Source organism: Aspergillus novofumigatus (genome assembly GCF_002847465.1).
Source record: "Aspergillus novofumigatus IBT 16806 chromosome Unknown P174scaffold_8, whole genome shotgun sequence".
In the NCBI taxonomy this organism is placed as follows: domain Eukaryota; kingdom Fungi; phylum Ascomycota; class Eurotiomycetes; order Eurotiales; family Aspergillaceae; genus Aspergillus; species Aspergillus novofumigatus.
Genome location: NW_020194281.1, coordinates 488,957 through 505,125, shown reverse-complemented (window position 1 = coordinate 505,125; position 16,169 = coordinate 488,957). Strand labels below are relative to the sequence as shown.

General features: G+C 43.8%; 5 protein-coding genes across 5 annotated transcripts; 2 read left to right on the top strand and 3 right to left on the bottom strand.

The window, feature by feature from the left end:
* Positions 1–155: 155 nt before the first annotated feature.
* On the top strand, positions 156–1,271 carry P174DRAFT_454233 (zinc-binding alcohol dehydrogenase family protein; the record flags this gene model as incomplete). Its single annotated transcript, XM_024829220.1, has 2 exons — positions 156–694; positions 746–1,271. 2 exons carry the CDS (start codon positions 156–158, stop codon positions 1,269–1,271), a joined length of 1,065 nt encoding a protein of 354 aa, XP_024678684.1.
* Positions 1,272–2,710: 1,439 nt separating this feature from the next.
* Positions 2,711–4,378, bottom strand: P174DRAFT_434507 (DUF3176 domain-containing protein; the record flags this gene model as incomplete). Its single annotated transcript, XM_024825883.1, has 1 exon — positions 2,711–4,378. The coding sequence occupies one exon, from the start codon at positions 4,376–4,378 to the stop codon at positions 2,711–2,713; it is 1,668 nt and encodes a 555-aa protein (XP_024678683.1).
* A 1,354-nt stretch (positions 4,379–5,732) lies between these two features.
* P174DRAFT_506908 (uncharacterized protein) lies at positions 5,733–6,889 on the bottom strand. The gene is made up of 4 exons (XM_024831341.1): positions 6,523–6,889; positions 6,364–6,466; positions 6,219–6,280; positions 5,733–6,142 (listed from the first exon to the last, which is right to left on the bottom strand). Exons 1-4 carry the CDS (start codon positions 6,830–6,832, stop codon positions 5,922–5,924), a joined length of 696 nt encoding a protein of 231 aa, XP_024678682.1. The 5' UTR covers positions 6,833–6,889; the 3' UTR covers positions 5,733–5,921.
* Positions 6,890–6,945: 56 nt separating this feature from the next.
* P174DRAFT_445091 (uncharacterized protein) lies at positions 6,946–7,173 on the bottom strand (the record flags this gene model as incomplete). The annotated part of the gene is made up of 1 exon (XM_024828250.1): positions 6,946–7,173. One exon carries the CDS (start codon positions 7,171–7,173, stop codon positions 6,946–6,948), a length of 228 nt encoding a protein of 75 aa, XP_024678681.1.
* A 7,404-nt stretch (positions 7,174–14,577) lies between these two features.
* On the top strand, positions 14,578–16,039 carry P174DRAFT_496382 (Zn(II)2Cys6 transcription factor; the record flags this gene model as incomplete). Its single annotated transcript, XM_024830882.1, has 1 exon — positions 14,578–16,039. Exon 1 carries the CDS (start codon positions 14,657–14,659, stop codon positions 16,037–16,039), a length of 1,383 nt encoding a protein of 460 aa, XP_024678680.1. The 5' UTR covers positions 14,578–14,656.
* Positions 16,040–16,169: the final 130 nt, after the last annotated feature.

The following is a 16,169-nucleotide window of genomic DNA, read 5'->3' as shown; positions in this document are numbered from 1 at the left end:
GATTGTGAACACAAGACAAGCGATTCAAATGAGTAATCAAAGGCTACTCAGCATCTGAAAACTACGCCCGAAATGTATATAAAGATGAACGGTAGACGCCGAATTGCATTATCAGAAATTCAAGGACCTACCTGTTCCAGAAAATACTTCCAACCATGCAATCATCCCAGGCAGCCGTCATAACCCGCTCTTTGGGTCATGCCGAGTTCATCACTGACTGTCCCATCCCGTCCCTTCGCGATGATGACATTCTCGTGCGCACCGTCGCCGTGGCCCTGAATCCAATCGACTGGATGCTCCTGGAGACCACCCCGTCCCCCCATGCAATCATGGGACATGATTATGTCGGAACCGTTGTGGCAGTTGGAGACTCCGTCCGTGAGCTGTTCAAGGTTGGTGACCGCGTGTGTGGACTCGTCAAAGGCGCAGACAATACGCGGCCCGAGAGCGGCACCTTTGCAGAATATATTGTGGCAAAGGCGGCGATTCAGATGAAGATCCCAGAGGGAGTCAGCTTTGAGGATGCAGCCACAGTGGGAGTGGGAGCCACTACAGCTGGACAGTGTCTGTTTGGACCGTCTTGTCTGAAACTGCGCTGGCCAGAGAATGAAGGTCCTGTTGAGAATCGAGAGCCGATTCTAGTATATGGAGGAGCCACATCCGCGGGGAGCTGGATTATTCAGTTTGCGAAGCTGTATGTCCGTTTGCTTTTGAGTCCTAATGACATGCCACTAACCGTCGATAGGGCCGGATTCACCGTCCTCACAACATGTTCGCCGAACAACTTTGATCTGGTCCGCCAATACGGAGCAGACGTAGTCTTCGATTATCGCGACCCTACGTGTGCCCGAAAAATCCGCGAGCATACCAACGATACCCTCAGAGTCGTCTGCGATGCTGTGGCAACTCAAGAGTCTGTGCGGATTTGCGAAGCGGCTATCGGTGACGCAGGAGGCCTGTATCATTCCTTGCTCCCGGTGCAAACTTCGCGCTCGGACATGAAGGCGACTTTCTCGAACTGCTGTACCGCGATTGGTGAGCCGTTTGAGTATGGTCCTGATCGGATGGTAATTCCCAGCATGCCAGCAGAGTTTGAATTTGCCAAGAAATGGGCTGGGGTCGTAAGCACGCTCTGGGCTCAGGGGAAGATCAGGACACTAGTCGTTGAAAAGCGTGATGGAGGACTGAGGAAGGTTCTGGATGGCCTGAAGGATTTGAAGAATCGGTCAGTTAGGGCTCGAAAGCTGGTGTACCTCGTTTCTGAGAGCTAGCCTTCGGCTTCATGTAACTGGTTGTTAATGTAAAGAAATACTATCCCTTCAATCTTTTCTGGGGGCAGGCACATAAAAGAGAGGCTGTGTATGTGTTTGGGAAGCCAGTCTCCAAGAAAAGACAACCTGTAGACGCATGAGCAATCAAAGCGTCATTTTAGTGATGCTTTCAACTGCCTAACTGATGTGGGGGATGGTCTCCTAGCTACTTAAGGACCCTACTGTTTTGCAATTCCAGCGGCTCCAACCATCCATTGACACGCTCCAGCAGGACAGGCATCAGGAAATAAGTGAATGACATTTGCACCTATAAGATAATACATAAAATTATAATTAAATTAGGTAAAGCTGTAATAAGGCCAATAGGGGACATCTATATACTACCTTGCTCAGTATTAAGTTTTACTTCATGTAGTTATGTTATCTAAGGAAAATAAAAAATAATCTTGAAGTATAATAGACTTATCATGGGTGGAGGCCTCTAAAAGTTTATCTTCATTTCCAGGAATAAGCTTAATCTAGAGCTCTAATATAGTTTAATAGTTAGTGCCTGTATATTAAATAGCTAATAGCAGAAACTCTCTAGATAACTCACCTTTCAGCCTATAGAATATATAATTTCCCTGCAAATATCTCTACTGGATTCCTAGTTGCTCTACTGTTTTGTCTCGTTGATAAACACCAGAGATCGAGTTATGATACTAAAATTATTTACTTAACCATGGAAGACATCATAACAATATAATTGCTCACCAGTATATAGGAAACAACTACCAAGTGCAAACCTAATTTTTAAATTTACTCAACAACCACATATTAGATTAATTTAGTCTAAATTATAAGTTACTCCTAACATTCCACGTAGGATATGATGACCTGTGAAATCAACGCTGAAAATGACCGCTTTTGAGGCCGGAAATGCCTTCCTTTCTACTTCTAACTGTGGATGGCAAGTGTAGTACCCCTCTATTTTGCATCTGCCTAGTACTCTTACTTACTATCTAATAATATGTTTGTATCACATCAATTGCAAGTGTCCGACTTTCAGCCAACCATACTCTTTAAATTCGCAGGTGGAAATGGGATCACGACTTCAACTATTACCTGTATATTGTGGACTATAAAAGTAAGTTTCCCCCACATCGCTGATCCGAAGCGCCGGTTTTTCATCCCCTATTCCCTTCGTTCTTTTTATCTCTGTTCTTGTTCTCTTCGTTCTTCTTCTCTCTTTCTTTCCGCTTCCCTCCTTTCCTCTTCTCTCCCTTCTCCCTCTCCCTCTTCGCCATCACCATCGTCTTCCAGCTGCACTCTAAGTGTTTTCGAATCCGCTTCCATTGCGCTAATATTTTTGAGATTGTCTTTCCTGAGATCTTCACCCAGTCCATGGTACAGCAACGGCAGAACAGATGACTTCCACAGGGAGACGTTTTGCTTTCGGCTTAGACGAATGGTGCAGACCAGGAATGCAATCCCCAGCACGATGACCGCAAGGGGAGTGCCAGAAATCGCCAATCCACCGCGACATACACCTCCAACATTCTCACTTCCCCGGCAACCGTGTCGTTGCTGATACTATAGGCATACTTGGTTAACGAATTTGCAATATTGCTCATAATGGCCTCCAGCCCTGCAGACTTGACTCTTTTCAAATTGGGGCCCAAAGGCTGCTCTATCATGCTCCAATGGTCCCCATCCCCCGCCAGCAGGGTGTATGTCGCACTTAGGGTAAAAAGCTCCTTAAAGCTCGTAAACTGGGCATTATAGCTGTCTAAACACAGTTGGAAGTCATCGGGGTTGCTGATCGCATCGCTATCATTATTATTGGCGAGGCCATGTATAGGCTTCCAACAGGGCTTTTGTCCATATGCAGCGAATCTATTATCTGGTGATTCCGCTGCAGTCGCGTTGAAATTCCGGTAGAACATGTGCCCGAAGTCAACGGACGACATATTGTTGGAAAAGACTCCCCGTGATACCGAGACATTGTTATTCCGGGCACACATGGAGATGACGCATTCTGTCACGCGACGGATTGTGAGATTCTGCTCGGCATGGACAGGAACGAATGTGGTGGTTTTATCGAAGGGAAGGTCCAATTCAGCATGAGCCAGAACCACCAGAGGGTCTTGTACACCCAGATATGTGGAGTTTGTACGGCTTACAAGACCAATCTGGTCCTCGTAATTGACGGCCCATATGGCCTCGGATGGAACTTCAATTGTGTATGGCCGAGGGCCAGTGGATCCAAAGTTGAAGTTATATGGTTGGATTGTGAGTGGTGTGTCCGATGCAGTTCCGTGGGAAAGGTCAATACTGCATGGGCTTGATTGAGTCCCATTTGAACTAGCGTTCAGGTCAACTGGATCTGTACATCCAACCAGGCGAGCAGTGGATGTCACATCCTCGCATTTGCTGCACCATCCGGCTGACAGAAAGACAGGCCAGGTACAATTTCCCGACGGACACGTCGGATCCAAAATAAAATTATCCGACCATAGACCAGCGTGCATGGCATGGTCGAAGGCATCATCCACGTCAGCCCCTGTATTTTCAGCACTCAGTGGAAATCGAGCTTGCTTCATTGTAGCAACATCGGATGGGCTGATTACCTGTCGGACGGGATAACTGACGATCTGTTGCACGAACGGATCGAACGCGAGAGAAATAATCGTGACCATGGCACCAAGAGAGAGGAGGAGACCACCAGGATGCTGCCGTTGAAATAAGATGCTCAGCGACCCAAGAGGCCCACGGCTCGCATCATCCACAGCCTGCATGTCATATAGCTGACGCTTTCCTTGCCGGAACCAGATCCATTTCAGCTGGCCGATGGCGTTGCTGATCGAGAAAAGTAGTGATGATTTAGCTGCAGTGGCCAGAACGGACACAATACTGTTCAGTGTCAGACCCTGAGGAAGGTCCGGAGACCGCTTCAAATTGTATATAAGGAGGAGGCAACACAAAGTAATAAAACAAGCGGCGGTGAAGACAATGGAAAGAATTTCAAAGGACCAGGTGTTAAGAAAAAGTAATGTCCATTTGTCCTTCTTTGGCTGCTTTTCTTTGTCTGGAAGTAATTGTGACTGTTGATCGGTGCTTTCAGACATGGTGACGGTCAGTCGATGGAACAATGTGGTAGAATGGATCATTCAAAAATTATCCAGAAAGTGGGGGATTTCGAGTAGGTCGCAAGGCTGTAACGAATGTCGAATCTTCCAAAGGGTGGGATATGAATGAGGCTGTGCACAAAGCATTGGAAGACGCTGTACTCCGTACCTCAGCCTTGTTTACCTCAGCCTTGCTTTCCTGTTTCCTTGTCCCACCTTCCTTCAAACCCAACCAAGGTCAACTCTAAGTAGAAAAAGAGCCCCATTTTGATCTGTATTCTACCGAAATTACTGTGACGCTTTTATTGTCACGATGTCTGTAGATGTCTTCCTAAGCTAACAAGCCGTAGACGAGGAGGTATCGAAAACAACCCCTGTTAATAACCGAGTGTTGATAGGGTGATCATCATGCCGAAGTCAAATGTCCTACTTCCCATGTTGATCATCGTTGGACTTTCTACATGACACATTGTATTTTCTTGGTGCTGTTAGGTGCTGATCGCACTCCGCGTATGGCAATAATGTGGAGGTAATAGGAAAGGGAAAGGAAAAAAACAAGACGCAGCCATATGACACGTAAAGAGTACAGGGGTTAAAGTTAGGAAGAATAATCAAAATAATTAGGATAAAGGTCCTAGTCAGGTAGATATGGAATATAGAGGAGAGCAGTAAGAAACGAGGAAAAGAAAGGAAACGAAGAGGTAAAGAGGACAGCAATAGTAAGAAGGATTCATAAGAGCATATGCTAGTGAATCAGATCATGGGAAAAACTACGAATCTGCTGTCGGGCTATATATACCTAATGGTTGAAGTGGAAGTGGTAGTATCTGTGCGTGACGGAATTTAGTGTAGGTAGGTATGGCGTAGGTAGGTGTGGCGTATGGACAATATACCTTATATTCCTGCGTCCCATATCACCATTCATCCCACTGTACATGCTTCTATTGTTTGCGAAATGGAGGATTACACACTTTAATTGTTCCAACTGGAAATAAATATATTTTCTTGGACTCAGGCTAGCCAACAAACAAGAACTACGGCAACTGGACAAACATCCATGTTACTACGCTGCTGAGATATTGCTCATCTTAACATTACCCCTCGCGGCATCGCCTTGACAATGTGTCAACGACCCACGAATCCACCAACTTTCCAATGGGCCAGTGGAGACTGATCGTAAATATCGTGGCACGATTGTAACTGCTTCTCTACTGGGGTCTGCCCCTTTCGCAAGCTCCCATTCATTAACCAAACACTGGCACTGGCTGGGGAATTGAGTCAGGCGGAGGAGGGTAAATGCGATTCTGTGGTCACAAGTCCCAGCTTCTGCCGTGTAGGCAGATTTTTCCAAGCTATTGGCAACTTGCTGAATGCCTCGGGCACATTGACACCCTCCATCTTGAACAAGCCCTGCTTTTGTCCCTGCGCAGATGTACCTGTAGAAGAAGAAGTGGTCGGTGCTTCGGCTCTAAAGGCGTAAAGAGTCATGATTAGCAGTGTTTTCCTTCGGACAGCTGTTGCAGAAAGGCGTCAAATCGTCAACTCATCCATTGTAGTGCAACCCCAGCAGCAGATCTCCTCGCTTGTTGAACTTGGCATCTTGCATGAGGAAGACTCCCGATGCAGGCAGGTACAGCTTGTGGTGGTGTTTCAAAGCACTGATCAGATCGTTCGTTAGCCAGGCCAGGCTGTTGTTGAACCAATTTTCAGTGTGTCCGAGATAGCTTTGTCGAAATCGTCGAACGGGTAACTCCATTCCAGGTCCTTGTTTTAAAGGAGTGAGTGGTTGTGACGCTTTTCATCCCGCTGGGATCGGGCACTCTTGTGATCTGTAGCCCACCGTCGCTGACAGCACCCAGAGCAAAGTTGAGATGCCACGAGGTCTCGGTTGTGAGAGTGGCACTGTTTAATAAGAATTAGGGACGCAGATTCACTTCCTGATAATGCTGGGGAGAAAACGTATAGTGGAAAAAGGACAAACATACTAGCCACCTTCGCTGGAACTGTAATGGAACTCGAACGAGTTCGAGCCAGTAATGGCAATTTTCTGGCCACCCGAGACGAAAGTGACCCGCATGGCGGAATTTGCTTCAATCAATCAGCTTTTTCGTTCGACTTTGATCTTGATTAAGGGTGGGATATACCTGTCTCCGTCACCGTTCTACTAGATTTGGTGCTGGGGACAGCAACAGACACGGTGCTTGGGGTAGCAGACTTGCTCCAACTCCATGAGGAGCCCTTGTCTGTTAGTCCAAAGTAACTGTCATCGGGGTTTGGATGGTCCGGGTTGGTGCCGAATGCAAAACTGGGTCCCGTTGAAACAACGGAGGCGTATTTGGGGCACTGTGCTGACACATCTTCTAGATACGCCTTTTGGGGTATCAGGTCTGTCCCTCTAACAAGTTTTCGGAGACGATCCAGCATCCAGGATCCCCAGAAGAGCTCCCGGTTCATGCAGAGCACGGGCGCCTTCACAAAGGGCCCGAGTATTCAAGGACGGGAGCTTTTGGGGGTTCCTTTTTCTGAGTCGTGATGAGATAGCTGAACCCATTCCGGTCCAGACCGTCTTAATTTTTGCTGGTCTGCAGATTGGTGTAACTGGTGACATCTCGCCATGGATAATTATAGTAATCAATCGCGGTCGGAGGGAACGTGGGCGCATGGGGATTGACTGGCCGCGTTGACATCCTTTTAATTTTCGATAGTAAGGTTAAAACGAGAATGAAGTTTGAGACTGTACCACTGCCTGTGTTACCAGCCAGAACCGAGCAGCCGACGACATTCTTCTGGACCATATCCATGTCGACCACCCATCGAGACATGAATGTCGCAAAGTTGCTTTGCACGACCTGGGTCTCTTTCTCCCAATCGACATTGGGGTACGGACACTTGTCCTTAATTGGAAGCGTTTGATGCTGTTTTATGCCAACTAAATCAGCATTGAGTTTTACAATCATTTGGGATTTCACCCGTCATGTAGTCGATGAAGGGGTTGGTTATACTGGTTGCATCTAAGTAAAGCTGCGCTAATGAAAAGACACAGTTTTTCAGTCCGGTCTTCATGGCGTATACGTCAAACTCCTTTTCAGCGCCGGTGACAATTTTGCGAGCTCTAAAAGACCAAGAAACTGTCAGCCTCGGTATTGACATAGTGCTGAGGTAATGATAAATAAATGAAGATCAAGTCACAGACCTGGGTCGCGAAGCAAATGGCTGATATCAGACAAGCCTGGATTGAAGATGAAGAAGATGCTTTGTTGTGGTATGCGTTGGGCAGCCAAATAAGGTTGGTTTGCTAAAGGGGGTAAATGACTCTAGCAGTGGCAGGATGGAAGGCTCCAAGTTTAGTCAACTTTGCGACGTTGGGGACTGATACGTTGGGACTTTGGACTAGAGAGATTTATTGCAAGGGTCTATATCAGGCATATTATGACTCCTGCAGGAGGTGAATTTTGTATTTCTATAGGCGGGTAAATGGATTCCTTCCCAGGAGGATTGAAGCCTGGTCCACTTGTTGCAGGCTTTCATCAGAAAGGGATAAAGGGATCAGCTTCCATGGCATGATGGCTGCATAGGGGTAATAAGTTGTAGGATAAATGTCACCTTCGCTTTTCTAATGATATGGAAGCCTTGGGAATTCAATAGGCCAAAAAGATTCTATTGGGCCATAATGTAAAATAATCAATGAGTTTAGCCTTAATCCAGAGGGCTCTGTGAGAGATTGCTACTGTGCTAAGTTATTACAAAGGTACCTCTAATCTATCTAATGAACATTGATAGATATTGCTGCTTTGTCATTACCATATGGGAAGGTCAATGTGTTATACAATTCGGCCAGCAGCTATGATCCTCCCTAATCCGACGTTCATTAATCATTACTGTTCATTTTACAGCTGAGTATTAACTACGGCAAGCCAATGGAGCAAAACTGAAATAACGACTTTAGGACTTTCACTATGTCAGACTTTCATGTTTTCTGCCGGCAGTAAAATTTGATTTCTACAGTGGACTATAGCTACAATATGGACTTTTGGTTTTTTATAATGATTACATCTCACCTATTGAATTATGTTACCGCTTGCCCTATTTGGAAGCATATGAATTGGCAAAGCACTGCCACTCTTGGCCGAATATTCGATAGCATTCGATCATTTGGAAGCCCCGCAATCCGACCCCTATCAAAGGCTTAAATAGGAGATAGATAGTCATTCATTTAGAAGAATCAGACCTTCATTCATTTTCGATTGGCCATAGAAATTGCTAGCGATTCGTAAATTAATACAGTATTATCATTTCCAACAGTTATGAGCCTGGCTTGTCCTTAAAGAACGCATAGATCAACTTCTGCTATTATTCTTCCAAGGCCTGCATATTAGAGAGCTCTATCTCATAGCATTAGCAAGATATCTCATTGGAATTGCCTGATTCAGAAGAATTAAAGATATATCAACACCGCCATCACCCTAAAGCCAATATGGACTATTATACTGAACTAATCAGATCCACCACAAAGGTCTCCATCATGCTAGATAAGCCCAATGATTAGTAGACATAGGACTCACATATAATCAGCCTAGCCCAAACCTGTGGAGTGCTTAATATACTTCAGGGAGAAAGGCCTTACCCCATTCCACTAATTCAACTAACTCATCCAATGGTTCTAGCCAATCAACAGGTAAAGTCAGCCTCAGCAGAACCCTAAGCAACAGAAGCAAGCCAATCAGATGGCTCATTAACTACTATAGCCGCCCCAAAGGCTCCAGCAAAGCCAACTGATATCAAACTAGTAATATATACCAAAGAACTAGCAATCTATAAGGAAGAAAAGGAGCAATATTAACTAGATCATCAAGGCCTCACAGCTATCTAGACCACTATAGAGCAAACAGTAGCCAGGGAACATCTCTAACAGCTAACTAGCCAATCAGACAATAAGGTTGAGAGATATTAAAAGCTTAAGGCCAACCTAAAGCCTTCAATTAAAACACAAATAAACAATATCTAAGAAAGATATTAAAAGCTTACCGCTAAGCCAGCCAATCAGAATATATCAAGCTAGCTAAGCAAGTAGGAGAAGGTGCTGAGCATGTATACTAAACTAAATATAACATAATACACTAGATATATAGGCACCAGGACCTTCCTCATAGTATTAAAAAAGATCAAACCCCAATATGCTAGTATTTAATTAGATTGTCTGCTAGAGGATAGCAAGCTAAGTGTCTTTAATAAGATCTCTTATTATTAAAAACACTAGGAAAGCCTTAGTTAGAGAGAATAGAAGAATATCTTTACTACATTCAAGGGACAATCCTCTAACTAATTAAATTCTAATTCAGCTAATTAGAATCGCGGATTTAAATAGCCTAAGTAAGATGACTACCCCTGCAGAGAAAGGCACTTGTTTAATAAGTGCCTATATATAATTAAATTAATACAGCCAAAAGGATAGAAGCCAAATCCAGGTATTATGGAATAATTTAAGAAGATTAAGTAAAACCCAAGGGTAAAGCATGTAATAGATAAAGTAATTAAGCAAGCTAATCAGAATCAGAATCAGGATGCATCTCACATAGCTATAAGTATTATCCAAAGTAATTCCACAGCATTCTCACTAGGAAGCGATGCATATAAGCTGCAAGATAGTTAGATTGTTGATTCAGGAGCAGATATTAATATCTATAATAATCAAACTCAGTTCCTCACCTACAAACTAGTGGAAGATGAGTATGCACATTTCAGTGCAATAAATGTGCAAATCCTCAGATATAGGAGGGTCAAACTAAAAGCAATTAGAATGAATGGAATGCTGCATATCCTAGAACTAAGTAGAGTAGCCTACATACCTAAGTACCATACAAATTTGCTTTCAACCTTTCATATAAAGAAATATAGATTTTATCTCAATCAACGCACTAATATCATAGAAGATCAGCATGGGAAGCCGATTTGCCATACAGAAATAAGATGCAATCTAGAAGTAGTGGAATATAATCTAATATCAAATATCTTTGCAATAAATTAATATTTAGAGAGGCCATATGAATCCACTAAAACTAGTAAATAATAGCATAAACAGCTAGCACATTTAGGAGATAAAGCCATACAGCATCTAGAAGAGGCATCTATTAGTGCAAAAGTATTAAATTACAAGAGATCAATCTGCGAGACATACAGGCTAGCGAAGGCAGCTAAACAGATATCTCAAACACCTAGAGAGAGATCAACCAAGCCATTTAAAAGCATTCATTTTGATATGATTCCAATGACTGTAGCCCATAATGGTGATCACTAGGCCACTCATTTCATATGTAAATCAACTAGATGGCATGTCATCTACACATATCCAGATAAAGATTAGCTTAATAGCCTAATAAAGCAATTCATCCAATAGGTTAAAACACAATTTAGCCTCAAGCCAAAGAAGATATTCTCAGACCACAAACCAACACTTAGGAATGAATATATACACACTATAAAAGATGAAGGCATTAAGATCTTCTATTCAACACAATATATCAATGAGCAGAAAGGGCTGATTGAACATTCTAGCAAGATAATCATTAAGATAGCCCAAAGCATGTAAATCAGCACACAATTACCAGAGAAGTTATAGCCACATATATTCTGCACTGCCATTTACCTGCAGAATTAACAGCCGCGCAGAGAGGCAGTAGAGGAGAATAGGCAGAAGGAATAGATCTAGATCACACCATATAAGAAGCTCTATAGGAGGAAGCCATCATTAGCAAATCTACATATATATAGATGCAGAGCTTATATTAGACACCATAAGATTCCAAGATTAAAGAAGCTGGATCCACACGCCTGGGTAGGCTATCTAGTCAGCTATACAGCATCTAATATATAGAAGATATGGAATCCAGTAACTAGAATAATTACTAACAAGAGAGACATGATATTTAATAAAGACATCCTATTTAATCCAAATCAGCCATTCCACGCTGAAGCAATCAAAATATTAGATCTGCCAGAATTACCTATTAAAATTAATAAGCTGCTAGATATTAATAATTTACCCAGCTTAATAGGAAGTGCAGATAATGAGTTAGATAAGGTTAAAGCTCAGGGGGTGAATAAAGCAATTAATATAATAAGTAAAGAAATAAGCAGAGGCACTATACTAGATAAGGAAGGCAGTCAGATGGCAGAATCACTAGAAGCAAACCTCACACCTCTAACTCCCCTTACTACGCCAGGAAGATCTATCCAATATGATGAACCTATTAAATCTATTAAGTAAGAAGGTGATCTTACACTACACCCATAGTATGCAGATACAGGCCAATATGGCATTCCTAGAGGCTAGATTAATAGCCTGCAGAGAGAACAGCCTATTTAACTTAATTTAATGACTCCAAGATCTCCTATAAGAATCAATGATTCCCCAGAGCCTAACACACCTGTAAGGCTTATAGATACACTTCCTGAGTCCCCAGATCAATTGCAAGCAGAAGATTCGCCTTCAAAACAGCTATTTAAGGAAGTCAATAGACTGAGTATCAAACCAAATGATCAAGACAAGCCAGACAACATCAATGATATCCTATAGAAGCCAAAACATAGTATAAGCACTAATTTTTCACTAGACAATATTATTAAAGGAAAACAGGAACGTCAAGCTCCATAACATGCATATACTAGCACTTGGATAGATAGCTTAAAGGAATTCCACTCAGTATTTATATCATTCAGAATAGGCCTACAAGATAAGGCATCTATAAAGAAGCAACTTCATCAAGATGAAATACCACCTGCACCTAACAGCTAGAAGGAAATACAAAAGCATCCACTAAAGGAACTCTTTAAAGCAGCTGCAGAGTTAGAACATAATACATTATTAGCTTAAGGAACTTTTCAGAAGGTTAGAACACCTAGAGACAGGCAGATCATTCCACTACAATGGGTTTTCACATACAAATTTAATTAAGAAGGATATTTAATTAAGGCCAAGGCACAAATCTGTATACAAGGAGACATGCAGTAGATGACATATAATGATACCACAGCCACTACTCTTACTGCACAAACATTTCAGACATTAATAGCTATTGCAGCAGTATTCAATCTTAATATACAGCAAATCAACACCGTCAACACCTTCATTAATAGCAAGCTAGACAAGGAGGTCTATACCAGAATGGCAGAAGGATTCTCCAAATATAGCTATATTTACCTACTAAAGCAAGCTCTCTACAGCCTATGCAGGGCACCACGCCTCTAGCAGAGAGATATTTCAAAAGTGCTTGAAGAGATAGGTTTGCAAAGAATAGATATAGACTCATACCTTTATACAGATGATAAGACTGTCATCTTAGTATTTATAGATGACATACTATTTCTTTACCGCCATGAAAGCAAGAAGCATGCTGACAATCTGATTTAAAAACTATAAGAACAATATAAATTCCATGATTTAGGTGAGGGAGAGAGCTTCCTAAACATCAAGATCACTAGAGATCAAATGAAACAGAAGCTATAGCTTAGCCAATAGGCATATATTAAGAAGATCATTACAAGATATCATTTGGATTCCACTAATCAGAAGGCGCAAATACCTGTAACAACAGATCATCTACACCCTTACAATGGAAAGGCTACAGCGCATGAGATATACCACTATCAATCTAAAATCAGATCAATTCTCTATGCCGCAGTGATCACTCGCTTAGACATCACTAAGATAACATCCGATCTATCAAGATATCTATTGAATCCTGGACCAGCACATTTTAATGCAGCCAATCAAATCATTCTATATCTCACTTCAACAAAGGACTACGCATTAGAATATGGAAGTAATTTAACAGGGAATATCTTCATCATTACTAGTGATGCTGCCTATGCAGATCATTTAGATCATAGCAGCAGCAAAGGATATCTAGTAAAGCTATTCAGCGCCACTGTGGATTAGCACGCAGGGAAGCAATGGACTGTTACTACTTCCACTACTAAGGCTAAATTGCTTGCCCTTTCAGAAGCTGCGAAGAATATCTATTAGTGGAAATAACTATTCCTGGATATTAGATTCAATCCGGAGCATGAGATATTAATCTTATATAATAATCACCAAACAGTAGGGCTTCTGCACAGCGAAGAGCCTATAATTCGCACAAAGCTACGCCATATTGATATACACCAGCACTGGCTTCAGCAAGAGGTTCAATCAGGCTGCATATCAGTCAATTGGATTGAAACCAATCGCATGCCGGCAGATGGCCTTACAAAGATATTACTAAAGAATAAGCATACGGACTTTTGCAGGATGGTTGGGCTCATAGACCAATCAGGAAGCAGAGATTGAGCTTCAACCCATCCAACACTATTGATTCAACACGATTGCCCGTTCTAAGAGATGGATACGGCTTCAACAGCTATGGAATAATGCAGCTTCGCCTAACGGTTCAGCTGGGGGGTGTATTGAATTATATTACTGCTTGCCCTATTTGGAAGCATATGAATTGGCAAAGCACTGCCACTCTTGGCCGAATATTCGATAGCATTTGATCATTTGGAAGCCCCGCAATCCGACCCCTATCGAAGGCTTAAATAGGAGATAGATAGTCATTCGTTTAGAAGAATCAGACCTTCATTCATTTTCGATTGGCCATAGAAATTGCTAGCGATTCGTAAATCGATACAGTATTATCATTTCCAACATCACCACACCACCCCTTGGCACGGTCACACGCACTGCACTATCCCTACTAGATAATATTCAATATCGACACTAGACGGCATTCGATATCGCTACGAGGTGGCATTATTAAACTTTGGGGGTTGCTGATAACACGTCTTGGCGATTTATATTGCCTTTTGCAGTTGGACCCTCCCCAATTGATCGCGCGGGGTTGCAGATGATTGGCCTGCCGCTCTCCACCCTACCATAGCACTTAATGGAGGGGATCATTCTACCCTAGTCAACGGTTGGACCTTAAGGTCACTGTGGTCTGGACCTACTGAGGCTTGAAGGCTTGTCGTTGTCAGCATCACATGGTCTGGGGATTAACCTGAGTCTAGATTACTCCCCAGATGCCACTTAGACCTTACACCGGCGCGTCCAACTTCCTCCTGTTCGCACGACATCGGTTCCACTGTTCCACATTTTAGAGCCTACTAGTCGGTACAGAGCTTGTTTCCCCGTGTTTGGTCGGTATCACTGCTAACGGCGCGATCCAGTTGAACACCATTGCCGTTTACATAGCTAATCCTCACAATCAATCCAAACTCCAAAACAGCTCTCAACCTTTCACAAACATGCGCAGGAGCAATGGCTGCATTCCCTGCAAAGTACGCCGCAAGAAATGTGACGAAGCAAAGCCATCCTGCGCTGCCTGTATTCGAAATCACCTTATCTGCGCGTGGAATGATTCATCCACACGTGCACACAAATGCACAGCGCCTGCTACTGTTCTGCGAGGGAGGACTACTAGAGACTATATTCCCTATGCACGCCTACTCCCTCAATCACAACATCGGCCATACCCGCAAGCAACCACCGAGTTTACCATCACTCCCGGGGAAGATCCGCATTCTGTAGTCCAGGGCCTTGGATCCCTACACCCTCAACTGAGCCGTGATCAAACTGGCTTCCTCTACTCCTTCTTTCTACATAAAGCGGCCCAAGCCATATCTATTCGAGACAAGGCTTCGAATCCTTTCCTTCATGTTCTGGCCCCTGTGGCAATGCAGTCTGACATGGTGCTGCATTCTCTTCTCGCCTTCAGTGGAGTTATATACCTCCAAAGCTACTCACAGGCTGTCGCACATGCTGTCTGGGAGCAATACGCGCAAGCGCTGCGGAGCCTGAAGCATAACCTGACAAGGTACGCGCAGGGCCGAAAGGATCTGGCTATCCTATTATTGGTCACATGTCTCCTACTCTGCGCCTCGGAGGTCAGCTACGGCGATACGCACGATCACGCTTTCCGACATTTAGAAGCTGCCCAGAACCTCATTTCCGTCGCTGGGGCTCACTGCTCGAGCACGACACTCTTCTGCTTTGCCGCTGAGATATACTCATACATCATGGCTTTGCTGCCGACCAGCTCGGCCGAGCCCCCACAACACATCATCGGCGATGTTCGATTCTTCTTTCGGGCTATCGCGCAACACCGCACGCCCTTGGTTGGAGTGCTCTGTGGGAGTGCGTTCAGCTTGTTCCAGCTCATTCCGGACGTATATGAGGTATCCACCGCCGTACATGACACCATCCACGACGGTCATACCGTACCGATCGATATATTTCTGTCCAGACAGCATCTGCACTCCATCGTTCAGTCCTGGGCGCCGGAAACAGATGATATAGATGGAGCGCGCAGCGGGCTGATTTACCAACTTGCGCTTCTTGCGCTCTTGGATATGTCACCGACAGACGATCAAGCAATTCGCGAGGGTTCCTTGTCGTACAGACGCCAACTCATCGCCGAAACAATCCAGCTGCTCCGGCTCCTCCCTGTGGAATCAAACCACACAACTGTCCTCTGCTGGCCTCTGGCAGTACTGGGAAGGTATGCACAGGATGCGCAGCATCGCGAGTTCATCCGAGACTATCTTTCTCGGATGGCGGCAAAGTATAACCATGCCAATATGTACCAAACCATCGATCTCCTGCAGCTCATATGGAACGTCCGGACCTGACGAAACTGGGACCCCGCTGTCTCCAGGCTGGAATGAAAGCTCAGGGTTATCGGATACTGTTAGCTTAGATGTCGGAGATGTCTGTGAAGAATCAGAAGGGGAGAATTCAATCTTTAAATTTCTAGGCGGT